Genomic DNA, 26,669 nt, shown 5'->3' with positions numbered 1-26,669 from the left:
ATAATTTTATAGTTACAAATCCGTTTAGAATCGAACAGAACTATATATATATATATATATATATATATTTATGAACTATTGTATACACTCAAATATCTTATTTGGGAATGCACTGAATAAGTGTACTTATTTACTTATTTATTATAAATTGTCACATTACTTATTTACTTTTCTATATATTTTTTAATAAAAAGTCAAAAAATCACTAAATAAGTAAATTCCAAACCACCCATAATAATATTAAATATATACATAAGTTACATATCTCTATTTTTACAAGTGTGTTGTTATATAGTGATAGAACTAATCATAAACATTTATCCAAATAATTTTTAGGTTCTGAACAATATTTATGATAATAATATTTTAAAAATTGTGGTTCAAATCGAATCAAATCATGTTTTAGTGATTTGATCTAAATTGGTTCAAAGATTTTTATGATTTGATTTGATATTGATTGACTCTTAAACCAAATCAATCTGAACCATACTCAACCATACCTATTTATAGTGTGTCCAAAAATAAATTTAAAATAAGTGGAGAATTTTTATAAAAATTTTGATGAACATTAAAATTAGAGTTTTTTACCCAAATTTAAAAATTAATACGAATAGTAAATGAAAAAAATTGGTGAAAGTTGAATTCTGAACATGGTCTTACCAAATAAATTCTTTTGTTTTCTGGTCAATATATCCAACAATCCCGCTACGTAACTCGAATTTTCCGTGACTCGAGTGGCCCGAAATCTCAAAATGATGTCGTTTTGGGTTTCTTTTTTTTTGTTTTTTCCTCCATTTTCTTCATCCTTTCCATGACTCACAGAATAAGAAGAAAGAAGAAAGTAGAAAGAGATCATCAACAACCAACTCATCATCATCAACACATCATCATCATCAACCAACACATCATCATCATCATAGAGACTTCACAGAGAGAGAGAGAAATACAGAGAACGAGAGAGAGAGATACATAGAGAGAAAGAGAGAGATATAGATTTGTGTATACACACACAGATCTATCTGTGTATACATAGATCTGTGTATACACACAGAGGATGGCAGGTGCTGGTGATGGTCTCCCTTCCCTCTTCTCTCTTCCTTCTTCCTTCCCCATTCCTTCTCTCTTTCTCTCTCTCCTCCTTCCTCCTTCTGTTTCAGATATAAAAGAAAAAAAAAGAAAAATCAAAATGACGTCGTTTTGGATTCAAGCCACGGAAAATTCGAGCTCTGAAACATTTTTCTATATCCAAACATATTTGATACAATACAACTTTTAAGAACCCATTATAATTATTTTAATTTGAGAGTTTGTATTTATTTATTGTAATTTTTATTTATAATTGTTTGAGATGATCAAAATAAATAAACTTTTTAATTTTTTACAAAAAAATATATAAAAAATAATATGATTAAAAAAAATAAAAAGATAAAAAAAAATATTAATATCAAAAAGATGTCAAATAAAATAACTCCAAAACAGAAATAGCATAAATAAATTTTTTTTTAAAAAATTTATTATTTAAAAACTGCCGAATAGTACTTTTTAGCTTTTAGCTTAAAAAGGCTCACCAAACAGCGCCACCGCTAGTGCCACTGGCTGAAGACTGAAATCAAGAGACTGCTTCACGGGTAGTGACGAAGTGAAATTGAATGAAGATAAAATCAAGAGACTGCGCCAATAATGCTTCTTGGTGGTTTCTCAATTTCACTCTTCGCCAATGTAAAGGTAACAGGTTAGGTAATCTTAGACATTTATGAATCATAGATTTGTTAATTTTTGTTCGATTATGATTTTGCACATTCAAATCTGCATATGAAGAGTAATTGTTTTTGGTAAAATCAATGTTATTATAAAGTAATCCTCATTTTCCTACTCTGAATTTGAAATTTGTGCACACAAACAAATTTACCAGGTGAAAGTATATTCTACTAAAAAAATAGAACTGTTTAGGCTTGAAATTGAGATACAATGCCAATTTCTATGTAACTAAGGTGCAATGTTTGCTCTACACATTTGTGGTACCAATTGCGGCCTTGATGCTATCAGAGACCACAACCTTAATTTTATTCATCCAAATCTACATAATACAATGTTATGCCTATTTATATGTCATTAACCCATATTAATATAAGAAACTAAACCCTAATAATAGTAGGAAACATAATCAAAATATCCAAACAAACAATTTTTCAGATTCTAGGTAAATATTAATTAATTATAAAATCTATCAATTACATTTATTGGACGAAAAAGTCGTATTTCTATACAATGGGCTACCTTGGCCTTCATTCGAGGGGTAATTCTATTCACACACTATACTTTATCTCGGTACACACCATTTGTGCCATTTAGATATTAACTTCCGAACAAAAACAAAAAATGTTCAAATATTCGAACAAAATCCTGTTCAACTTTTGAACAAAAACCAATTATTCGAACAAAATCCTGTTCAAAAGTTGATATTCGATCATTTGTACTTTGTTCAGAAGTAGATATCCGAACATTTGTATTTTGTTTGGAAGTAGATATCCGCACAAACGGTGTTTACGGAGACAAAATGTGGTGTGCAAATAGAATCATCGTCATTCGAGACTTCCAAAGTTGATAATTATCCTCTAACCAATTAAGGGCTGCTCCATTAGGTCCCCAATTGGGTTGTGGAAAATTTTCTGATTACATAATTCTGCCAATCCCATTCCTTTCTGGAAATTTTTCAGCCTTTGCGCAACCAATGAGATGGAGGGACGTTTTTGAGGATTCTCTTCTGTGCACATCATCCCTTCTTTGAGCATATCGATACAACATAATTGATGCTTACTTAATGCACCGCTCCCATCTGTTTCATTTGCCTCCTGCTTTAATGACATGTCTACTACATCCAAAATTCGATCAGGAAATGCAGACCTCACCCATTTCCTTAGATCAATTCCATCTGAAAACATTTGATTTGTGGGTTTCTTGCCTGTTATCATCTCTAACATAATCACACCAAAGCTGTATACATCACCGCTTGCTGATACTTCAATCCCCTGTGCATATTCTGCTTACAAGCGAAGGTTGTTAGATTAGTTTACTTCAATCAGATGCTCAGTTTTACTTAACAGCAATTGTAGAAAATCATATGCTCAATTTCCTGATTTGAATGTCACCATAGATACTGGGAATCTCTTACTACTAGGAGTCAAGAATTCATAGTAAGATCATTGTAGAACCACTAAGGACCAGATTTGAAAACCCAATAGCATAACGTTAAATAAGATCCATGCCCCTCTACTAGTCCATTCCTTCAAAAACCTAGAACCATCTCAATATAAATTCTAAAACTTACTATCGTTTTGTTTACTATAGTTTACATGGGCTTTTATTTTGAGGTTCCGTGTCAAACCGCTTGTTATGGCTTCTGCTTACATCTTATGTAGTACAAATAACTTAAATGACTTGAAAAAAAAAAAAAAGAAGCTAATTATTCAGAAACTGGGGGAGGGGTGCTTTTAGATACTGCTAAGGATTATCAACTCTCAACTTAGCATAAGTTGCAACAAACAAGCCCTATAACTACGTAAATAAAACTAATTTGATAGCATATCAACATCATATAATATGGGTAAATTACATTTTGCTCTCCTGCACTTTACACCGAATTCCACTTTGACCCTCATTTTTTAATTGTAACAGTCAAGGCCTTGCATTTTTGGTCAAATAACAATGTCACCATTATGTTAGGCTTTTGTTTAATGGGTTGACAGAATCTCACAAGAGAATTTTCAAGGACAAATATGGAATTTTTAGTTGTTCTACAATTGATCACAAACCTTCCCTCTCTGCCTTCCACCCCCACCTCGTGACAACCCCCCTCCCACAAAGGCCACCAGGTCCTCTCTCTTTCTCCTATTTTCTCCCATCACCTCCCCTTGACCACTCAACAGGTTAGTCTTAAATGTTGAATGGGTGGGAGCACCATTGATGGAAACTAATGAACAAATTACTTAATGATAATCTAGTTGAAATTGGTTGGCTATTGTTGAAGGAAATGGCTAGTATGATGCTGGGTCAATGATGTCATGGATCCAATTGTTTCCTGCAATTCTAGCTGAAGGGAAAGCTATACTTCATTGGAAGGCTTATTATGTGGGCAAGGTCCTAGGTATGATGGAAGGGTTATAATGTGGTTGAGAGATTCTAAGTGGATTTTTGTTACCTGACATTCTTAATTGATGCAGGTATTTCATTTGATTTGGGTGTGGGTTTGTTGGACGGTGGTTACAATGGCTGTGAGGGTACTTGGCTGAGGGCGTGGTGTGTGTGGGGGATGTTTGAATGGTTGTTGTTTTTGTGATTAAATTGAAATGGAGTAATTGATTGTGGTGTTTGAATAATTTGCTTCTAGCTTGAAGGCTTGTTGCTATGCTCCTTTTCTCGAGTTACTAGTATGGAACTTCAACTCCTCTTTTATTTGTTTATTTATTATTTTTTTTATTTTTATATATATATATAAATCTTTAACCTCAGAAATTTTAGCACTTTGCAGCAGCATCGGCTATCTGCAAACATTGTTTCAGGATCCTCTCTACTTGTTGGTCAACTTTTGCAACATTAGCTAGTTTGAATTATGTCCTGCATAGTTTATCCAACATATTATTTATGTTTATACCAGACATGGCCTAAGAGCAGACACTCCTAAGATAGTTCTGTGTCCATGCCAGACACCAACACTCATTGGATACTCCTCAACACATGTCAGACACTCATCCAAACATGTATATATATTTTAAGAAAATGTTTGGGGGCCCGAATTTTTGTGGCTCGAATGGCTGGAATGTGTCAAAACGACGTCGTTTTACACTTAAAACGACGTCGTTTTGGGTGTTTCGAGCCATTCGAGCCATGATTTTTAGGGCCACCTAACATTGTTGATATTTTAATTGCTAAACACCTTTTGGACACTTGGTGTCCATTGTTTGAGTACATGTAAAACACATTGCAAGTTTAAAGATATTAACTTGCGAATTGTGATTCAATATTAAAATAAAAACAATGTGAATTAATAATTATTAATTATTTATCCTTTCGACTTTTTAAGTTTTAATTTTGGGAATGCTAAAGCCAATAACTTTCATTTTAGATGTTAATATATTTTTTTTGTTATATATTTATACATGTGTGTGTGTGTGTTTACCTTGTTATAGCATACTTTCGGTGTACCTAGAAAATTCAATTTTTTTTTCCTTCTTTTCAATTAGAGATGTCAAAAATAAATAATAATAATAGTAATAAAAAATAAATAAAAAAATAAAAGAAAAGTAAAAGGAGAGTTATCATGATCTGAGTAGAGAGATATGTACCTGGGGGGATATACCCAACTGTTCCTCGCAGAAAATTGGTTGTGCTATTGTAGTCTCCTTTTGGATTGTGATGTAAGGTTAGCTTTGCAATCCCAAAATCTGCTACATGAGCCACCATATCATCATCCAAAAGCACATTTTGTGGTTTTAGGTCACAGTGCACAATTTGACTTGAACAACCCTCATGAAGATATTCCAAGCCATGGGCAACATCTATTGCTATTTGCAATCTCTCCATGAGTGTCAGTTTGCACCGTCCTTCCTCCGACCCACTAGGATGAAGATGCTGTTCCAAGTTCCCATTGCCCATGAATTCCAAGACAATAGCCTTGAATTTTGAATTCCAGCTTACCCCTACCATTTTAACTAGGTTTCTGTGTCTAATTTCAGACAATATTTGGCACTCCCTTTTCAAATTCCGATAACTCTGACTGCACTCCTGCAGAACTTTAACTGCCACAACGGTTTTTCCTTCATCAATGATTGCTTTATATACTGATCCAAAGCTTCCCCTCCCTAAGAGATTGGCCTTATCAAACCCATCTGTTGCTATTTCCAGTTCCCTCTGAGTTAAAGTATGGGTTCCACGGTGTCCCAGGGGCACCATTAGTTGCTCCTTAGTTTCATTTTTGAAAAAGCGGTGACGGACAGAAATGGCAATCAACATAATGAGCAATAACATACAACTTAGTGAAATTGCAAGAACATAATATACCCATTTCCTTGTCTTGTGCTTTCTCTTTGTAACTTCACATGGAGGGAGGCCCAATATCTGAGAGCCACCGCACAATCCTGCATTCCCCATTAATGAACTTCTTCTGAGGTGGTCAAATTTCCCAGCAATTGGGACTTCTCCTGTTAATCTGTTATATGACAAAGTTAGATTTTTGAGCATTTGGTTGTCATCAATCCATGAGGGAACTTTACCAGTTAGCTTGTTAAAGGACAAGTCTAGAACTTCTAGATATGCAATTTTCTTCAAGGTATCTGGAATTGTACCTTCTAGCACATTGTTGGATAGGTTCAAATACTGCAAAGAAATGGAGCCTCCAATTGAACTTGGTATCACTCCCGAGAAGTTATTTGCTGACAAGTCAATTGCCTGTACAGATGCCAGATTTCCAATACTTTCAGGTAATTTTCCTTCAAGTTTGTTGTTTGAAAGGTTGAGTGAAAGAGCCAGGTTTCGGAAAAGTCCAATTTCTGTGGGAAGATACCCATTTAAATTGTTGAAAGATAAATCAAGGAGCATCAAATTTGAAGATTGGACAAGTTCTGTGGGAATAATTCCTGAAAGAAGGTTATGAGACAGATAAAGATATCTTAACTGGGTGAGCCTACCAAGTGATAAAGGGATTGACCCACTAATCATGTTGGCACCGAGATCCAGCAAACCAAGGTTGGTCATCTGCCCCATATCATCTGGAATTGGCCCCATTAATTTGTTTTGATTCAAGTATAACCTCTGTAACTGCCCGAGTTTTCCAACTGTTACTGGAATTGTTCCTGAAAATTGGTTTCCCCACAGGTATAGGCTTACAAGGCCACTCAGATTTCCTATACCCTCTGGTATGTTGCCTGTCATGCGGTTATTCAGAATATTGAAGTAATAAAGGTCTTTGGAAAGACGGCCAATAGAGGTTGGCAGACTTTCCGCAAGCAAACATGAACCCAAGTGCAGTTTTTGTAGAAATGAACAATTTGAGAAAGCCATTAGAAAAGAGTTGTTGGAGTTGCTAACCAGGTCATTGCTGTGGAGGTAAAGAATCTCAAGTTTCTGCAACTTTCCCAACTCCAGAGGAACTTCTCCACTTAACTTGTTGAGACTCAGGTCAAGCAAAGTCAGGTGAGAAAGATTTGATAAGGTCACTGGAATCCGCCCTGTGAGTTGGTTCTTTAGCAAATATAACTTCTCCAAGTTGTAGAGTTTGGCTCCCAATTCAGAAGGTATGTCTCCTGTTAATAGATTTTCTAGCAGTAAAATCTCACGCAGAGCGGTGCAGTTACTTATGGATGCTGGTATTGCTCCCTGGAAATCGTTTGTGTGGAAATTCATCATTTCTAGCTTTGTCAAGGCTCCAAGTCCTTCTGGGATCTTTCCGTTGAAATAGTTAACCGCCAGTACTAAATCTGTCAACTCTGTCAAGTTTGATAGGGAATCTGGTAAGATGCCAGTGAGCCCGTTCACAGCAAGAGCCAAGTATGTCAAGTTCTTCAGCTGAAAGAGTTCATCTGGAATGTTGCCTTTGAGTTGATTTAAGCTCATGTTTACATGTTTTAACTGAGAAAGCTCTCCCAAAGTAGTTGGGATGTTTCCATAGAAGCTGTTTTCCTGCAAAGAAAGGGTGGTGAGAAAAGAGAGATTGGATATATAAGGCGAAACCTGTCCTCGTAAACCCATGTTTATGAGCTGGAGCGCTATGACCCGGTTTTGGAGTTGTGGGTGGCATGTAATTCCAGTCCAGTTGCATAAGGAACTGCTGGTACTAGTATTCCATGTTTGGAGATGCCCATCTGGATCACTTGTTATGCCATCTTTGAATTTGAGAAGCGATATGCAATCAGTGAAATTTTCACAGACAAATGATGAAGTTGATGATGGCAGAGCAATACAAATGATCAGAGAAAACACTCTCATTGCTTTCATATGGTATGAGTTGTATGCCATTCTCTCTCTCTCTGCTGTTTGTTGCATTGATACAATGGAGGCGTGTGTAGTCCAGAAAAATTATTTGGAAATGGACAATGGAAAGGCAGGCTCCTCTTCCAATTGAATAAAGGATTTAGGACTTCTTGTTTGCCTTTTATATGTACTTTTAGCTTTATTTATTGTTTTTATTATTTATTTATTTATTTATTTTTTGGGGGGGGGTTAACTCTATCTAAGAAACCCTAGCCCCTCTCTCTTCACTTCTATTTAGGAGAGTGTGGCGCTTCTAGCCTTCCTCTCCCCTCCATTTCTTCTCCCGCGATTTTTCATTTTTTCTTTTTTGTTCATCATGATGCTAGCCGGTATCGCTTCTCTCGTCTCTGTTCTCGACTTGCCATCATAGGTGCTTTTAGATCTAGATTCAGATTTAATTCGTGATCAAGATTCAACGTTGCTAAAAGCATTTTTATACTTTAGACAATCACCTCAGATCTAGAATGTTTTGTTTTGTGACATAAAGGCAGGAATTAAGGGAAAAGGGGTCACTGCTGTGCAGTGACTGTGGTGCCTTCGTTTGAGGTGTATTATGGCCTTATTTTTATGATCCAAACCGTTATTTTATAGGGTTTGTTGAGTACTTCATGCCTACCAAAAATCATATTAATCGGATATCAACAACTAAATGATCGATAACCAAAAAAATAAATAATAAGTTTTTCTTTTGAGAAATAGCATAAACAATATGCGATCGATCATATAGTTATTGATATCTGATTAATATGATTTTTGATAAGTATGAAGTACTCAACAAACCCTACAATATGAACGGTTTAGATCATAAAAATAAGATCATAATACACCTCGAACGGAGGCACCACAGTCACTGACCCCTGTTTCAAAATTAAGGTATTACAATTACAGTTACAAGTTGCGTTAATGTTTGTTTGATGATTAGTAACTTCCACCCCCAACCCCTTCCATTATTATTCAACTGCCCCCTTCCATTATTGTTCAACTACCAACTTTCAAACAAAAAAATATATTTTTGGGCATCAACTATTGAACAAAATTCAATTGTTCTTCCCATTTTAGCTATAATTAAAATAAATAAAATAAAAAATAAAAAACTTCCCATTAGTTTGTAAACATTACCACTGTAATATATTTCCCTACAGTATTGGTTGCAGCTGTTAGGTTTTTATCTAGAGGGAAAATATCAAATCAGTAGTATTTTCAACAAATAATTATAAAACTAGTGATAAAATTTACAAATATTAATAATTTTAATTTTAATTTTTTTTTTCATGAATTTGTAATTATTTTTTGAAAGTTTCATGGAGGTGTAATTGCCCTTTATCTAAATTCGTGTGATTAGAGTTCATTTGGGTTGGGATTAAGTTTTATTTGGTTTTAGTTCTTATTATCTCTTATTTTTGTAAAAAAAAAGTTTTGATATTTTGGATATCTCTTCCATCTGAATAAGAATTTTGTCAACTGATTAAAGGGAAGAGTATTTTCTAGAAGTAGCTGGTGAAGTTGAATTAAAGGGACAATTTCTTTCAATGGTAAACAAAGAAAATTGGGGCAAAATAATTGACAATTTGGGAAAATTGGTAAAACGTCAACATCTTTAAGGGCTGTTTGACATACAGCTAAAAAATCACTTTTTTCTTTTTTCAATGATCTTTTTTTTTTTTCAAATTATGTTAATTTTTTTACTTTTCAAATCCGTATTGTGTAAATGAATCTAAAAAGTATATAAAAAAATAAAAATTTCAAAAACCGTTTTGCGGAAAATAAAAATAAGTCTGTTTATTTATTTATTTTTTTGTCCTTTTCAAACTTTATGTAAATTTTAATTTTTTTTTAACTTTCTCCGCCTATTTACTTGACTAGAAATCAAAAGTATAGAGTTTTTAAATTTTAGTAAATAATAAAAAAATTATTAAAAAAAATCAATCCTAAACACTGAATAATTGTAAATATCAACATTTCTCATAGGAAGTGTTTGTTGACTATTATGATTTATTTTTTTGTTTAAGAAAAAAAAGGAAGAAAGAAACATGTTTGCATTTTTTTTTGGTTAAAAAAATTAAAAATATATTTAAATAAATAAATTGCAAATTCACCCCGTGGAGTTCAAAAAACAAAATCAAACTTATATAAAATTTTCAATTTTGTAAAAATAAACTAGCGTTTGTAACCATAAATAATCATAATTAGTGATATTTTATTTTGTAACTATAAACAAACATAATTATAGTGAATAAATTTTGATAACCATAATTAACGATATTTGATTTGATAATTATAAAAACAATATCAACTTGAGGATTTTTTTGTCAGTTGTTATGGCATATGATTTTTTAGGTACATCAAAACATGCTCATAATATTATATCAAAATTTTTCTATACACATTTTTTTAAAACAAAAAAATCTCAATGCACATAGTTTAAGTTTTAAAAAAAAACTAAACCCTAATTTCTACATTGTTTATCCCTTATTTCATTGTTTCTCACTTAGTATATCGTCCATTACTTGCAACATACTCTATAATCCTTTAGTCTCTTGTCCATTTTGATTTTGAAGCTTTTGTCTTTCATCCCAATCCCAGGCTGAATGATTATTTTTTTTATAGATATACAAAAACAAAACAAAAAGGCTAATAATGACATCAATCAATCAAACAATTCAATTGCATTAAAACCTTATCTAAACTAAAGTAATATCATCCACAGAACTATTTACGAAGAACAAATAGTCAAAGAAATGAAAAATGTAACATCAAATTTATTATAAGTGAGAGGGTAATTTGTAAATAAATTGGGCCGAGTTAGGAAGAGTCTTCTTTGGGAGCTGGGCCGTGTAATGGGCCGAGATAAGGGCCGGAGTATGGACGACGGATAGCTCTATCCCTTTTTATCTGAGTACCAAACTGGGCAAGGGGTTGATCGAGCTACCTAAATACTAGGCCCAAGGGTTGGCCGAGGTGTTTGGTAAGACAGAACCGAGGTATCAGTGAGGGGAGAACCGAGCTAAAGGATAGCTCTGTAAGGCGTCATCTCAAAGTCAAGACTGACAGTGATGCTTAAAGTATCACCGAGCCGTAATAACTTGGTTGACCACAATGTCAGCTGAGGTAAAGATGTCAACCGAGGTAAAGGAGGTAACATCAATGGTGAGGGCCGAGCTGTGTATAGCTCGGCAGGGTGGCATTCGATAGATTGGCTTTCGATCACACGGTCCGAATGGCAGGGGACCGAGATAAGGCAGTTCGGTTAGAAATGTATAACCGAGGTAAAGGGTTCAGCCATCTCACTTGGCTTGCAGTGATGAGACTCCTAGTAAGACTCTGCTAAGGAGAGTTAGAGTCCTACTGGGATTGTGTAAACTATCTCACTTGGTTGGTAGTGAGTAGGAGTATGACTCCTAGGAGGACTCTGCTAAGGAGAGTATAGTCCTACGAGGATTGTGCAAAACCATATCACTTGGTTGGCAGTGAGTAGGGTGTGTGATTCCTAGGAGGACTCTCATAGGGAGAGTTGGAATCCTACTAGGGTTGTGCCAAAGTAAAGTCTGTAAAAGCTCATGACCAGACCTTTGTACAGGTATCTCAATTCTTACTCTAGAATACACAGAACTTATTGTCTATTGTTTAGTTGCTGACTTAGGCATCGGAGGGGTTTTCGGCACACACCCGCCGGTTAGCTCACGTTTGTGTTTTCAGGTGGCAAAGCAACGTTGTTTGGAGGAGTGCAAACTTGATCAACAGGATCATACGAGAAGAATTATTTCGTGCTCGTACAATAAGCAAGTAGCAGTATAGGTACTAGAGGAACCCATGCATTTATCTTCAACAAAGCATCTATCTTTCTTAATTAAACATATCTTGATTTTTTTTATTAGGATTTGGATTTTTGTTCAATCCATTTAATGTTTTGTACAAAACAAGGATGCCCAAGAACTCAAATGTTCTCTCCCACAAACCATTAAAAACAGAGTACTCTGAAACCAAAATGATAAAAACAGAGAAAGAAATAAAGAAACAAAATAAAATTTGTTACCAGAACTGAAATTATGTGACACCTCTAAAATATTGACATACGAATTACCCGAAATCCTAATATTTAAACTTTATACAGATGTAAGTAAATCAAGACCAATTATATAATATATATATATATATATATACTAACGTATACCCGTGCCTAAAAACACGGTGTAAATAATGTTATGATTATAATATAATTGTAATCTCAACACTATTTAATTTTTTTTTTAATTTGATAAAATCACAAATTTATTATAAAATTTTGGAGTACTTCTCACAAAACTCCTCACGAAAACTCGTTTTTACTTATATAATATATAACTAAATAGGCAGATGTGCTTGGCATACATACAATTTCCATGGACATACATATAATATTATTTTTGCTTATATAATTATATGGAAATTGTATGTATGCCCATAATGTCCTAATATATTACAGGCATACATACATTCTATAAAAATATGTGTAAAATATATTGAACAAAAAGGAGAAAATAAAAAAATAAACAAATAGAGAGAAAAATAAAAACGGAAGAAAATAAAAAAATAAAAATAAAAGAGAGAGAAATGTGGGATCATAGGATCATGGAAGGATGAGTGAGAAAAAGAAAAAGTAAGAGAGAGAAGCGGGAAAGTATAAAATGTATATGTAGGATATTTTTTGAAAAAAAATATATCTCAGTCATTGTTTTATAATTTGAACAGATCTGAGCTATTCAAATGTCCTAATAGGACAAAAATATGTTGAAAATTAAAAAACCATCCTGCTTTATTAAAATAAGTTGAAAATTCATATAAGGTCTAAATTTATAAAGTCTATCAGCTATTCAATATATTTAAAAATAATAATTAATTGTTCAAATTCATTTAATTTGTGGACTATAAAATTTATTATTTTAATCTCCACTACACAAAGTAAAATCTGGTTCTTAATTTTAGGATCGTAGACTTTTCCATATAATATGAATAAAAATAAGTGAACAAAAAGGAGAAAATAAAAAAAAAATAAATAGAGAGAAAAATAAAAAAAATAAAAAGGAAAGAGAGAGGAAGGTGGGATCATGGAGAGAAGCGAGAAAGTATAAAATGTATAGGTAGGATATTTTTTTGGAAAAAATATATCTCAGTCATTGTTTTATAATTTGAACAGATATGAGCCATCCAAATGTCCTAATAGGACAAAAAATATGTTGAAGATTAAAAAAATCGTCCTGCTTTATTAAAATATGTTGAAAATTCATACAAGGTCTAAATTTATGAAGTCTATCAGGTATTCAATATGTTTAAAAATAATAATTAATTGTTCAAATTCATTTATTTTGTGGACTATAAAATTCATTATTTTAATCTCCACTACACAAAGTAAAATCTGGCTCTTAATTTTAGGATCGTAGACTTTTCCATATAATATGAATAAAAATAGTGAACAAAAAGGAGAAAATAATAAAAAAAAAACAAATAGAGAGCAAAATAAAAATGGGAGAAAATAAAAAAAATAAAAAGAAAAGAGAGAGGAAGGTGGGATCATGGGATCATGGAAGGATGGGTGAGAAAAGAAAAAAATAAGAGAGAGAAGAGGAAAAAAAAAAAAATGTACATGTATGATATTTTTTAAAAAATATATCGCAGCCGTTGTTTTATAATTTGAATAAATCTAAGCCGTCCAAATGTCCTAGAAGGACAAATGTGTGTAGGATAAATTCAAAAACCATCCTGCTTTATTATATAAATGTTGAAGATTCATATAAGGTCTAAATTTATGAAGTCTATCAGGTATTCAATATATTTAAAAATAATAATTAATTGTTCAAATTCATTTAATTTGTGGACTATAAAATTCATTATTTTAATCTCCACTACACAAAGTAAAATCTGGCTCCTTATTCTGGGATCGTAGACTTTTACATATAATATGAATAAAAATAAGTGAACAAAAAGGAGAAAATAAAAAAAATAAACAAATAGAGAGAAAAATAAAAATGTGAGAAAAGAAAAAAAATAAAAAGAAAAAAAAGAGAAATGTGGGATTATGGGATCATGGAAGGATGGGTGAGAAAAGGAAAAAGTAAGAGAGAAAAGCGGGAAAATAGAAAATGTACATGTAGGATATTTTTTGGAAAATATATCTTAGCCGTTGTTTTACAATTTGAATAGATCCAAGCCGTCCAAATGTCATAATAAGACAAATGTATGTAGGACAAATTCAAAAACCATAATTCTTTATTATATAATTATATATATAAGGATCAATGTTATTCTTCTACAAAACGAGTACACATGCATGATACATTCATTGATAACGGATCCTCAATCCATAGCATGTGAACGTTAAATAGTAACATCTAAACTATTACAAGTTGATGCCTTAGTGGCTACAAATTCCCAAGTTTACACTTGGTTATAACAAAAGTAGGACTTAAGCCCAGTGCATGAAAGCCCGAGGCTAAGCACAAAATGCGATACAAAAGATGAGCATTCAGCTCTAACTTCCTCCCAAGCTATTCTCTTGACGGAGGCAAACCACGAGCACCTGAAATGTTTTTCCACACAGGGTGAACTAATGCCCAGTAGAGATAAGTTTAACAAGTTGTATGATGCTTAACCAAATCATGTGGTGAATGCGTGTGTTATGCTGTTACTATGAGTTTTCTTCGTTTCCGAAACCATACAATGCCATAATTTAAGTTACATCTCGTTTGATTGCATCATTTTTTCAAAACATGTAATAGGGCGGTAAATACACAAAATGAAAATCTCTAGGTATGTGTCTGCAAGTAGGCTGTATAAGCACTACCAAAAGCCATTTTACTGGTATTATCCGGAAGGATTGGCACCTAACATCGTTGGTTTCTAGACTTTCTGTTACGACCCGCTCCCCGTACCCAAGGGTTAAGTATCGTGATAGCCAGTAACTGAAGTTACCTATGGCCAATTCATAAACAAATTAATAAACACAAGTGGAAGAAATATTTAAATAAGGGTACCAAAATAATCATTGGAGTTTCTATTTTTATTACAAAATATATTGACCAAAAAGGCCGATATTTACATAGAAAAATATCAAAAAAGTGTTGTGTGTGTCTATTCCCCAACTCGACTTTCTAAAAACCTATTTCTGAAGTGCATTGATTCCTGAAAATTGGTAAACAACTATAAGCACATGACAGAGTGAGAAATATTATACCAAGAGTATAAGAGACACGAAATAACCATGGATAGTTATGTAGCCAAAACATTTACATAAACATTTGAGTAGCAGAAATCATTTAAGTAGCAGAAACTGAAATACAGATATTATATAAATAGATAACCATAACCACGGTACAGAACAGAACAGAATAGAGGTCACAAAAGTGACAGTCAGAACAGAGGTACGGATTCAAGAGGTAGCTCATACGAATTCTAGAGGTGGCTCCCACAATAGTGTAGCACTTAGTTCCGTACAGCACTTTGGTCCGCACAAAACAGAAGTACGGATTCAAGAGGTGGCTCGTACGGATTCTAGAAGTGGCTCCCATTATAGTGTAGCACTTAGTTCCGCACAACACTTTGGTCCGCACAAAATAGAGGTCAATGGATCCATGACAGACAGAGGACCACAAAGTGGTCAAACAGAGGCCAATGGTTATTTAAATCCCCCAAGGTGTGGGACTTCCGTGGTGGTACTTACAAAACATAATTGTATATAAGGTTATAGTCAAATATTCTTTAAAATATAAGCAAACATATCCATGGATTTCCTTTTAGGCAAATAGCGTTCAGAAATAAAACCACGTAACTGAAATGTTTATAGTTTATAATAATTTATAAAACATAACTTGTATAAAATAGATTTTGGTAAGTTAAAACATACATAAAATACATTTTAGTAACTTAAGATATAATATAACTCACCTTAACTTTAATACCTTACTCTTTCTTTCCACTATCAAAAACTCTTTCAACTTCCTTATCGTTTTTTTTCCTTTTTCTTCTCTTTCTTTCCTTTCTTTCTCTTTTTTTTCTTCTTTCTTTTCTTTTCTTCTTTTCTTTCCTCTCCTCTCCAGTGAACGTCTCCTCCTTTTATAGGGAGGAGAGACGAGTACGTGACCTCCACGTGGCTCAGACGTCGCTTTCGTTCAAATTTAATTTATAATTATATAGATTCATTTTTATCCTTAATAGATATTTAAGCTAATTATTTTTTGACCTAATATTTTAATATAATTATATAAATTAATTAATTTCTAATTAAATTACACTTTATCATATATCAACAGAAAATAAATTATTTATTTTACTACCACACTCATTATTATTATTATTTATATTATCTATATTATTATTATTTATATTTCGACCCCTAAACTTTTAAATAATTATATTATTTTACAAAATTACACATAATAATATACAATAAATTATATATTTTTCGAACTGAGATTAAATAATATTAGTATAAGTTCTACAGAATAATTAAAAATCTGGATTGTTACACTTTCACCAAGGACACAAAAGCCAACTTAAAACCACAACCCACACCCCCTAACCAGATTCACCAATGTATTCATCCATTTTTCTCAAAACAATCTTTTCAATACATGATAATAAATCATTTGAATGCGTGCAATGCGTGAGTTAAATGGTTTCAATCAACTTAGTCTTAATGTAATTTCTACAATAAACAATACTATTCTCCATCAATAGCCAAAACCGTTATCTCTATTCAAGATATATATCAAAAGTAACAATACATATAAAAGAATCCAACTTGTCATCACCATTATGTCAAAAAAATATTATATTTCCACAATTTCCATTTTTAAGCCAAAACTTCCATAACTATAAATTCTACAACTCAACCACCATTTCTCAAAGATTTTGAGAAAAATGAAAGGAAAGTTCTTTTAAAGATCCATTTCTTTAAACTTTCAACCACACTCACTTCCATGAGTCAACAAAAAAAAAGAGTTTTGGAAACATCAAGGAAACCTCTCTTTTAAGCTTTTTAGAATACATTTCAAACCAAACCAAAGCCCCAAAAATGTTAAGCTACTCAACTAACACATAATAAAGGTAAATAACACATAAGTCATTAAAGAAATCCCTACCTCAAAGCTCAAGGAGCAACCAAAGAACAACCGAAAACGAACAATGGCGAAAAGCAAAAATTTTCAGATTAAAACGAGCCCCAATATTGCTCTACATAAAAGCCTTAGGGACTAGGGGTAGGAGATGTGTGTAACTAGATCAAAACCAAGGGTTTAGACCTTAAAAAGGCAAAAATGGCGTCTGCAGAAGTTTTGGAGAAGAAAGGAATCAAAAACAGATATTTTTGCACTTTACTGATATTTATAGGCAAAGGACAATTGTGGGTGCGAACATAATCTCGCGAGTGCGACATGGGGAAATTCTATTTCCACTCGCCTGATAAACTCAAGGAACACACTTAATGACAATTATATCCTAATTAAAAATTACTATAATAGCCATTGATCAACACTCTTAATATTATATATATAAATTTTCTATACACATCTTTTAGGAATAAAAATATCTCAATATACACTTTTTGAAACAAAAAAATTAAACCCTAATTTTTCTTTTGTGATCACTTTGCTTCTCATACACTTTGGACTCCTCTCTGTTATTTGCAAACAAAACATCTCTCATATTGCTTTAATCTTTAAGTTTAAACTCGATTATTAACATCGTTTAATTATTAGTTCAACAATTTTTACTTGATTTTAATATGGAAGAGTTGCAAATTTATGGAAGTTCAAACTCAAGCAATGGTGATAGCAAAATCAGTGATGAAAAGGTAAAATCGTGTAGTATTTTTTTATTTTTTTGCGTTTTTTAGTCGGAAACTCAGTGTCGAATTTTTTAAATTAATTCGGAAATCAACCACCAAAATAACATGAATATTTCGTTACATTAATTAGGATGTTTTAAATTTATTTCAGTTTTTAAGGTCCGAATAAAATTAATATTTTCGGCCATAGAGTTCCGAAATTTGTTGTTATTTTTGTTTTTTTTAGGGCCGAATGTTTTTATTTATTTTGTCTTTGTACAACCGAATTACATTTTTTCCCCGTCCTCTTTAGATGGCATGCACTGAAGAACCTGAGGTTCGATCGGATATTATGGTAGATTGTACTAGTCATTTTACAGCTAAACAAGTAACTTTTAACATAAAATTTGTAAGTTCATAAATCTGTATTAGTTAGTTTGTTTAGTTTGTTCTTATGAAAGTTGTGTGACATCGTATATAGGTTTTCGACAACAAAGATGAATTGCTCACTTGGGTACGTGACATTGGAAGGATAAATGGCTTTGTTATTATTATAAGGACGTCGGACTATGGTGGCGGTCGTAAAAAACCAAGAATTTATCTTGCTTGTGAGCGGAGTGGAAAGTATAGATTGCGTACAAAGTTGAAAGATGGCTCAAAAGACTTATTGAGACAAACTGTTACGAAGAACTGCGAATGTCCATTTGATTTGAGAGCATTCAAGTTGAAAACAAACGATGAATGAACATTGAATGTAGTTTGCGAGCTGCATAATCATCCAGCTGCGGAGCATCTCCAAGGACATTCATATGCAGGGAGATTGTCAGCTAATGAAAAGTCGCTATTAGTAGATATATCAAAGAGCCTAGTAAGATCAAAAGAGATACTCATTACACTCAAACAGAGGGATGCCTTTAATACGAGCACAATGAAGACAATTTACAATGTACGACATCGATGTAGGGTTCTACAGAAAGCTAGTAGATCCCAGATGCAACAACTGTTTGGTGCATTAGCGAAACATGAATACATTGAGCATCATCGATGTGGGGAAGGCTTGACTGTCACGGACTTGTTTTGGGCACATCCAGTAAGTTTGGATTTGCTTCGTACATTCCCTCATGTGTTGATTATGGATTGCACATATAAGACGAATAGATATTGACTTCCTTTTCTTGAAATTGTGGGAGTGACATCAACTCATATGACATTCTCCGTGGCTATCGCATACTTGCAAACTGAGCGGGTTGATAATTATGCATGGGCGTTGCAAACATTGCGTGATCTTATGAATGACAGTGTTTTACTTGAAGTCATTGTCAGAGACAGAGAGCTTGCTTTGATGAATGCCATTGACAACTCCTTTCCGAATGCTCGACATTTGCTATGTCGTTGGCATATTAATAAGAATGTATTGACAAAATGCAAGAAAATGTTTGAGACAAAAGAAAAATGAGACAAGTTTAACACTGCATGGAACTATTTGATATTGTCATTGACTGAAGAGGAATACAATGATCACCTTGCAACACTACATAAGGATTTTAGTAATTATTTAGAGGCAATCAAGTATGTTACTGTGAGTTGGTTGAATCCGTATCAAGAAAAAATTATTGCGGTACATACAGACATGTGTATGCATTTTGGCAATGTTACAACCAATCGGTAAGATTTGTTTTTTTTTTAAAATTTATTATAAATCATATTGTTATTTTTAATTATTATGCTTGACTATTTTGGTTTACATCCATATGAACAGGGTTGAGAGCGCTCATGCTAGATTGAAGAGGCAATTAGGTTCAAATCAAACGACATTTGAGATTTCATTTGAAAAAATACATTGTCTACTTGAGTTGCGTATTCAAGTTAAAGCATCATTCAAGAAGAGTTTGACAACTGTACAACATCAATTCAAACCTTCTCAATTCAGAGAGCTCCGGGGTAATGTGTCTATTTGTGCATTGGAGTACGTGTTGGCAGAGAGTAAGAGAGCAAATTCAGTTGGAATTAATGTTGCAACATGTGGGTGTGTTCTTAGGCGCACACATGGTTTACCTTGTGTTCACGAGACTGCAGATTACATGAGACAAGGCCGTCCTATTCCATTCAGTAGTATACATGTACATTGGACGCGACTTACTATATGTGTGCATAATCCGAAGGAACAGAAATTGGAATCGACTTGTATCCCAGAACTTGAGTTGATTCTGAAGCGGTTCAAAGAGTTTGATATTGCCACGCAATTGGATATGTTGAAGAAGTTGAGGGAAATTGCGAATCCAGAGAGCACTTTTCTTATTGAGCCTGATGTGAAACCTAATCCACGTCGAGGACATAAAAAAATTGATATATTTTGTCGTTGTGACCCGTGTGCATTTGAATTGGTTGACGATGGGCATGATAGCCAGAGCACATTAGCTTCCAGTTAGTCAAAGAAAAAGAGAGCTTCAAAAGTGCATAAGAAGAAGCGGAATTTGAAGACAAAGACATATCGTACAAGAACAAGTTTACCGAGTGCATATGTTGGTGACTTCCCGCCTATGTTAATACCATTCATAAAGTTGATGAAGGATGTAGATGGTGATGGGAATTGTGGATTTAGAGCTATTGCAGGTTTACTTGGTCTTGGAGAGAATGACTGGGTGCAAGTTAGGCGTGATTTGCTACTTGAATTGAATAATCACAGAGATGAATACGCCGTACTATACGGGTCGCATAGGAGGGTTAAAGAGTTGACACACATCCTTTCATATTTTGAAAATAGCCTAGGCTTTGATCGTTGGATGACTATGCCTGACATGGGGCATCTTATTGCATCATTTTATAATATAGTCTTGTACCACTTGTCATTGCAACAGTGTCTCACTTTCTTACCTTTGAGATCACCGCCAGTAACCCTAGCTGATTGTCGCGAGATTACTATTGGATTTGTCAATGGAAATCATTTTGTGCAGGTATAAGTTATGAAAATAACCACACATTGTTGTCTAATATATGTGTAATTGCAAATTTTATGTATTTGGTAAAGATATGTAATTTTTTGGATGTATGTGCAGGTATTTTTGGAAGCCGGTCATCCAGTTTCTCCCATTGCCGTGCTTTGGCGAGTTTACCATCACCCTTGTGCGTTAGAATGGGAGAATGCATATGTTAGCCGCATTCAAAAACTCAAAGACAACATAGGACCTAATGTCGCTACTCGAGAGACATTTGATGTAGTTGATATAGATTGATGTATTATAGAGTAGTAATGATGGTTTTAAGACATTAGTTTTTATGATTTACTAGCATAGAGTAACGAGGTAGATATCATTTTGCCATTGGATTTTGTAATAGTCAGTTTTTTTTTATAAAAAAAATAGAATATTATATGCGTTATAGTTCTCTAATTTATGGAATGGATGTCACATTATTTTTACATTGTCTGAACACAAAACGTAATGAAAATAATATTAACCAAGTGTAATTGCTGTTAAAAAGTAATAAGATTAAACAAGTATGTAAAATATATATATATATATATATATGTACTAAATAGTAGTTTAATCCATCCACACCATCACAAACTACATGTGTGTTTGTACATAATCCAAAAAATACATAATCCAAAGATAATAATAATATTTGTCTCCTTATACATCCACCAACACCATCAGAAACTACTTGTGCTAACATTATGAACTACTATTAACTACGTGACCGACAAGTGTAATGTGCTCCAAAACGATGTGCATTGGAAGAGCTGGGTGCAGAATGACCTTGAGTGGATGTGCTGGGCGTAGCTTCACTAATGTGCTGATCTTGAAGAAGTTGTTCGATTGCATCAATTGCGTAGTAAAGCCTATCAGGATGTTGAACATTGTCCTCATAGCCAGCCTCAACGAAAGGATGAGTAATCTGATATATCTGTGGCATACGCTGCATTATGAGAACAAATATAACATTATGTACAAACTTGTAACAGTTTACATAAATAATTTACAATGTAAATGAAAAAAAGGATACCTGTGCGTCTTGGCTAGGATACTGATAATGATGGATATTTGGGTCCACTTGAGAACGACGCGCTGGGTTTTGTACATACATATAGGTAATGGTCTGGTACCAATTCATGTAACCAGGAACACAATCCCAAGGTTTCCGTACCGGTGTACTCCTCCTCCGATCAGATAACACATGGTTGTCCCATGCCTTCCAAATGATGTCCAAGTATGCATACATAACATTGGAGCTGTGGCTCCTCGAGAAACACGCATAGGGCCAAGTGGTGGATTAGGGATTGTCTGCACTCTGCCAACTGTCTCAACACTCTATCAGGGTGATATGATTCAACTACTTCCAAACACTTTAGGCAACCGTGGTAGAACGTAACTGGATGACATGGATGGACATCTTTGCAACTCTGGTACGGGTCCCAAATAACCTACAAACAATAACAATTGTAAGATATGACAACTGTAAATTTTGTATGATATAGAGTTTCAAATTTTGAAGGACTTTTCAACTTATATCATGTATACCCAACCTATCAAGCTCCTCTCGAAAAGCCTGCAACTGTGTCTCTTCACCAGACTCTCTCCGAGAAGTCCAACGGTAAACATGTGGCATGTCTCGAGTATAATTCATATTCAAGTGTGGTCGGAATCCACGAAAGTGCTCATAAATCCATCCCTCAAGGAGTGTCATGTAACGAGCTATTTGTTTCTTATGATTGATAACAGTTATAACCAGTCATAAAATTCTTAAAATTTCTAGAACCTGATTATATTTTACTAGCATGTAAAAGAGCAGTATTTTGTAGTTTGCCCAAGATGAGATGTTTTAGAGGAAAGCTACATAATTTGTATCCATAGTTTACTATGTATACATGACTTCTTTAGCTTTGGATTTTGCTCAGTTAGTATGAAAATGGGGCTTGTCTTTTTCCTCTTTTCTGCATCTTTATTGAAACTTTTCAACTTTTTCCCAACCCAACTAATGAGTGACTTTCGTTCTTTCTTCCTTTTTTTTTTTTTTTTTTTTTGTCATTAAATAAAATCTTGTGAGCTCTAACAAGGGGGATCAACAGAGAAAATAGATAAACTGGTCTAGGATCGCATAAATTTAGTACCTGATAGGCCTCAATTACATGCCGAATCATTGTATCTGAAAGCTCCCCATCTTTTCTTACATCAGGATGATACTGCTTCACCTACACTAGTCAACAAGATATTTAAATAAGTAAAAAATATGCATATATAAATTATAATTTGTTCTGTCATTTATCAAATTCCACCTTCATAGTCTGTTTGAAAATTTCTCTCGCATCTTGTTTGGTGAGACTAAATAAGAGAGAATAAAAAAATTGTCTTAGGTTGTTTACCAAGATAATCTTTACAAATATCATTTCTCTCTATTTTTCTTTTGTACTTAGATAAACAGTATTGGTATTATAAAACAAAGCTAACATTATGTTAATTTCTTTTTCTCTTAAAATTTCTTCATTTCTGGAGAGATTCAAAAAGTGAATTTTTAACTATTTCTTTCCATCCATTTCATCATGTTTAATTTCTTTTCTCTTCAAATCACCCAATCCAAACTGACTGTAACTTTTCAATCTACCAAAAACCCACTTCATATATTGTAAGTATTACCCCAAATCAACCAAAAAGAGAGCAAAATTAAAAGAAAAAACCAAAAAAAAAAAAGGGTATACAATCCTTGAATTGGTATCATGAGAAGGAAAGTGTACCTTGGTTCGAAAAGCAGCTTTGAGCTCGGCAGGAGAGCAGTTGGGGACGACACCGAGGACTTCGTAAGCAGAAGAAGTAGAGAGAATATCATCCCCAATTCTCTCACTTGTACAATTCAGTGTGAACAGAGACTTTGAAGGAGGTGGGAAAGTATGAAGTGGGTTCTTCTTGTGGGTCAAGGGGCCAATACGCCATGGAAAGAAACAGGAGGTGGAGGGGAAATTGTGACCGTTGTGATTCGTAACGGTTTGTGCGAAGAGGGAAAGAGGGTTTGGAACAGGTTTACTGTGTGGAGGAGACAAACGGTCCATCTCTCCCTACAACTCTCTCTGTTTCTGGTTGAGTAATGTTATCTACCAAAAATTTTATCAAATATCACATTTTATCGAATGTCTCACATGTGAAGCCCACACAATGTGGGAAGCCCACACAACGTAATGTGGGAAGCCCACACAACGTGGGTCCCATGTGATTCCAGACCATGATTGTGATTTAGGTCTACATTCTGAAAAATAATTGGTTGATCGTGCGGCACGACATGATCAAATCTCAGGCGAATTACAAACTCACATACTTTACATGTCTCTTTGGGTATGTTTAATTGGAAGGATTAAAGCATGGGATTGGGATTATTAATTCGTGGGTCCAATCATCTTATGTTTGTTTTGACACTTTGATTTAGGATTATTAATCCAATAGATAATTAATCCAATAAATTTATAGGATTATTAGTAATGAGGTAGGGGTGAGATAGTTAATACCACACTAATTTGATAAGATTATTAATACCTCACTATTAGTGTTGTGAATCAAACATGGCCTTTATCCTCTCCAATCACAATATACAGAATGCGTGACATTATCCCTGCACCAATTAAAAACTTCTCTTATATTATATATCTATATATATATATATATATGTATAAAAGAATTATTTATGTGCTTCAAACACTTTTTTTTGGTAAATTACACTGTCACTCTGAGGTTTATATTTATTATAATTCTATCTTATATTTAAAAAATTATACTGATTCCTTGTTAGTGTAATTATTTGACGCTGTTAACTTTTAAATTAAAATGACATATTTACCCTTAACTTTTACATATACTTTAAAGAGTAAATTATATTGACACCTCCTGAGATTTCAATTTAACACGAATCTCCCTTGACATTAAAAAAAAAAAAACTAATTTAACAAAAATAAATATGAAAAAATATATTTAATTTGTAAAAAATTATTTCTAACCACTTGAAAGATAAAAATTATATAAAAATGATAATTATTTTTTATTTTTTATTTCTTATTTCTTAACCAAATTAATTTTTAATTTTTTTTAAAAAAAAATTTAAAATTAAATCATACATAGCCTAAGAATCTTTTAATAAGTCATTTCTTACGTTGGTAATTTATTTAATTATTTGTTAATTTTACGACATTTTTACCATCTGAGTCCTGTTTAGTAACCATTTCGTTTTCAATTTTCAATTTATATTTACAAAAATTTAAAAAACTGTCATAAAAACTTGTTTGATAATTTTTTTGGTTTATAAATGGTTGTCTCAGTTTGTAAATTTGAGAAAAAAATGTAATTTCAAAAAATGAGTTTACGTGGATTTTTAAACATAAATTAAAAAAATTGACTAACAAATTTTTTTTTTCAATTAATTTTTTTCCCAATTAATTTTTTTTTTCAACTAATAATAACCAAGGAGGCAATTGGTAATACTATTTTAAACCTTGGAGAGGGGATTTTAATTTCTAAAATGTGAGGGGTGTCAATGTAATTTACCCAGTGAGGGCAAAATTGATATTTAAAAAAATTAAATTGCTGACATCAGCAAAATCTGTTAGTTGACTTAACAGTCAACTGACTGAGAGAACAATTTGTAATGAAACTTTAAATCTCTAGAAAGGGGATGTAATTTTTAAAATGTGGGGGGAACTGTAATAAATATAAACCTCAGGGGTGTCAATGTGATTTGTCCTTCTTTTTTTTTTTGACTTGACCCTTTGATTTGAAATTATTTGTTATTAGAAACTTGCATTTTAGTTTTTTTTTATTTTAGGATAAATTACAAATACACTCCTGAAGTTTGTTTAAACTACAAATTGTTCCTTGTGGTTTCAAAAATTACAAATATCTCCCTGTCAGAATTTTTTTATTTAACAGAATTAATTAAAAAATTAAAATTTCTAACTGTTCACTTATATAATAATAGAGTTATCTGAATAATTAATTGAAATAAAAATTTAACATTATTAAAAACTATTAATTAACTTGATGATTTATTAATAAAAAGACCTATTTGTTATGAAATTAAAAACCTTAGGGGGGCACAATGTAATTTTTAGAACCACATGGGACAATTTATAATTTAAGTAAATCTAAGGGGTGTCTTTGTAATTGACCCTTTATTTTACCCATTTATTTTGTATCATTTACCAATATTGATAGTACTAATTCAGATGAAATATTTTTTGTAATTATGAAAATATTCTTAGTCAGTTATGAAACATAAATATTTTGATTTTAAATAAATTACAAATATGCCCCCTGAGATTTTTTTTTCCCATTTTATCTTATTATTTTGTATAATTTACTAATGGTAACCTACTATTTGAATTTCTCATTTTATCCTTTTCTTTGGTAATATTTACCAATATTGATGGTACTAATTTGAGTGAAGTTTTTTTTTTTTTTTTTTTTTTTTTGTAATAATGCAAAGATTCTTGGTTAGTTATGACATATAAATATTTTGGTTTTGGGCAAATTATAAATACATCACTGGGATTTGTTTAAAATATAAAATGTTCCTACAATGATAGAAATTATTACTATTCCTTATTAGAATTTTTAATTTAACAAAATAAACAAAAAAAAAAATTGTAAAAAACATAATGTTACCCAAAAAGCAATCTAAGAGGGGTTGAATTAGGTTTCTACAAATTAAAGTTAATAATACCCTAATAAAATTAACTACTAGTACAACAAATTATTAACAAGTACAATGATGAACTTAGCAGTAAATGATCAAGTAAAATAACAATGAAATACAACTAACATACAGGGTAAATCAAATGATTAGCATATGAATATTAGATAGATATATCAGT

General features: G+C 32.7%; 4 protein-coding genes and 1 long non-coding RNA gene across 7 annotated transcripts; 3 read left to right on the top strand and 2 right to left on the bottom strand.

Moving 5' to 3' along the window:
• Positions 1 to 1,586: 1,586 nt before the first annotated feature.
• Positions 1,587 to 4,558, top strand: LOC114310717 (uncharacterized). Of its 2 annotated transcripts, none has more exons than XR_014361217.1 (3): positions 1,587 to 1,725; positions 4,028 to 4,144; positions 4,221 to 4,558. It is a non-coding gene; the product is annotated as an uncharacterized LOC114310717 (long non-coding RNA). The 2 variants fall into 2 exon arrangements; XR_014361216.1 differs by having other exon boundaries at positions 1,605 to 1,732.
• LOC145820161 (uncharacterized) lies at positions 2,013 to 8,037 on the bottom strand. Its single transcript, XM_082914976.1, has 2 exons — positions 5,343 to 8,037; positions 2,013 to 3,040 (listed from the first exon to the last, which is right to left on the bottom strand). Exons 1-2 carry the CDS (start codon positions 8,035 to 8,037, stop codon positions 2,616 to 2,618), a joined length of 3,120 nt encoding a protein of 1,039 aa, XP_082771102.1. The 3' UTR covers positions 2,013 to 2,615.
• Positions 8,038 to 19,025: 10,988 nt separating this feature from the next.
• On the top strand, positions 19,026 to 20,250 carry LOC145814894 (uncharacterized). The gene is made up of 3 exons (XM_082911844.1): positions 19,026 to 19,212; positions 19,327 to 19,486; positions 19,581 to 20,250. The coding sequence occupies exons 1-3, from the start codon at positions 19,026 to 19,028 to the stop codon at positions 20,248 to 20,250; spliced, it is 1,017 nt and encodes a 338-aa protein (XP_082767970.1).
• A 111-nt stretch (positions 20,251 to 20,361) lies between these two features.
• LOC145814888 (uncharacterized) lies at positions 20,362 to 21,054 on the top strand. Its single transcript, XM_082911842.1, has 2 exons — positions 20,362 to 20,775; positions 20,878 to 21,054. The coding sequence occupies exons 1-2, from the start codon at positions 20,362 to 20,364 to the stop codon at positions 21,052 to 21,054; spliced, it is 591 nt and encodes a 196-aa protein (XP_082767968.1).
• A 255-nt stretch (positions 21,055 to 21,309) lies between these two features.
• Positions 21,310 to 24,020, bottom strand: LOC114310716 (uncharacterized). 2 transcript variants are annotated; one of them, XM_082914980.1, is made up of 4 exons: positions 23,553 to 24,020; positions 22,932 to 23,012; positions 21,827 to 22,244; positions 21,310 to 21,739 (listed from the first exon to the last, which is right to left on the bottom strand). In XM_082914980.1, the coding sequence occupies exons 1-3, from the start codon at positions 23,862 to 23,864 to the stop codon at positions 21,987 to 21,989; spliced, it is 651 nt and encodes a 216-aa protein (XP_082771106.1). In that variant the 5' UTR covers positions 23,865 to 24,020; the 3' UTR covers positions 21,310 to 21,739; positions 21,827 to 21,986. The 2 variants fall into 2 exon arrangements, with proteins under 2 accessions (XP_082771106.1, XP_082771107.1); XM_082914981.1 differs by having other exon boundaries at positions 21,310 to 21,727; positions 23,553 to 23,888.
• Between the last annotated feature and the right edge of the window lie 2,649 nt (positions 24,021 to 26,669).

The sequence above is a fragment of the Camellia sinensis genome, chromosome 2 (genome assembly GCF_055761805.1).
Source record: "Camellia sinensis isolate YWXY chromosome 2, ASM5576180v1, whole genome shotgun sequence".
Taxonomy (NCBI): Eukaryota; Viridiplantae; Streptophyta; class Magnoliopsida; order Ericales; family Theaceae; genus Camellia; species Camellia sinensis.
The sequence above is the reverse complement of the archived record's forward strand: the minus strand, read 5'-3'. Positions and strand labels throughout refer to the sequence as shown.

What these genes read in the sequence shown, in the direction of transcription:
- LOC145820161 (XM_082914976.1), bottom strand. Translation starts at nt 8,037, where the DNA reads ATGCAACAAACAGCAGAGAGAGAGAGAATGGCATACAACTCATACCAT. An exon ending in AGTTGGGTATATCCCCCCAG is followed by an intron (nt 3,041 to 5,342) that starts GTACATATCTCT and finishes GCTTGTAAGCAG; the next exon opens with AATATGCACAGGGGATTGAA.
- LOC145814888 (XM_082911842.1), top strand. Translation starts at nt 20,362, where the DNA reads ATGTTAATACCATTCATAAAGTTGATGAAGGATGTAGATGGTGATGGG. An exon ending in ATGGAAATCATTTTGTGCAG is followed by an intron (nt 20,776 to 20,877) that starts GTATAAGTTATG and finishes ATGTATGTGCAG; the next exon opens with GTATTTTTGGAAGCCGGTCA.
- LOC114310716 (XM_082914980.1), bottom strand. Translation starts at nt 23,864, where the DNA reads ATGGACCGTTTGTCTCCTCCACACAGTAAACCTGTTCCAAACCCTCTT. An exon ending in AAGCTGCTTTTCGAACCAAG is followed by an intron (nt 23,013 to 23,552) that starts GTACACTTTCCT and finishes TGACTAGTGTAG; the next exon opens with GTGAAGCAGTATCATCCTGA. An exon ending in ATGTAATTGAGGCCTATCAG is followed by an intron (nt 22,245 to 22,931) that starts GTACTAAATTTA and finishes TATTGTTTGTAG; the next exon opens with GTTATTTGGGACCCGTACCA.
- LOC145814894 (XM_082911844.1), top strand. Translation starts at nt 19,026, where the DNA reads ATGACATTCTCCGTGGCTATCGCATACTTGCAAACTGAGCGGGTTGAT. An exon ending in TGCTCGACATTTGCTATGTC is followed by an intron (nt 19,213 to 19,326) that starts GTTGGCATATTA and finishes CATTGACTGAAG; the next exon opens with AGGAATACAATGATCACCTT. An exon ending in GGCAATGTTACAACCAATCG is followed by an intron (nt 19,487 to 19,580) that starts GTAAGATTTGTT and finishes CCATATGAACAG; the next exon opens with GGTTGAGAGCGCTCATGCTA.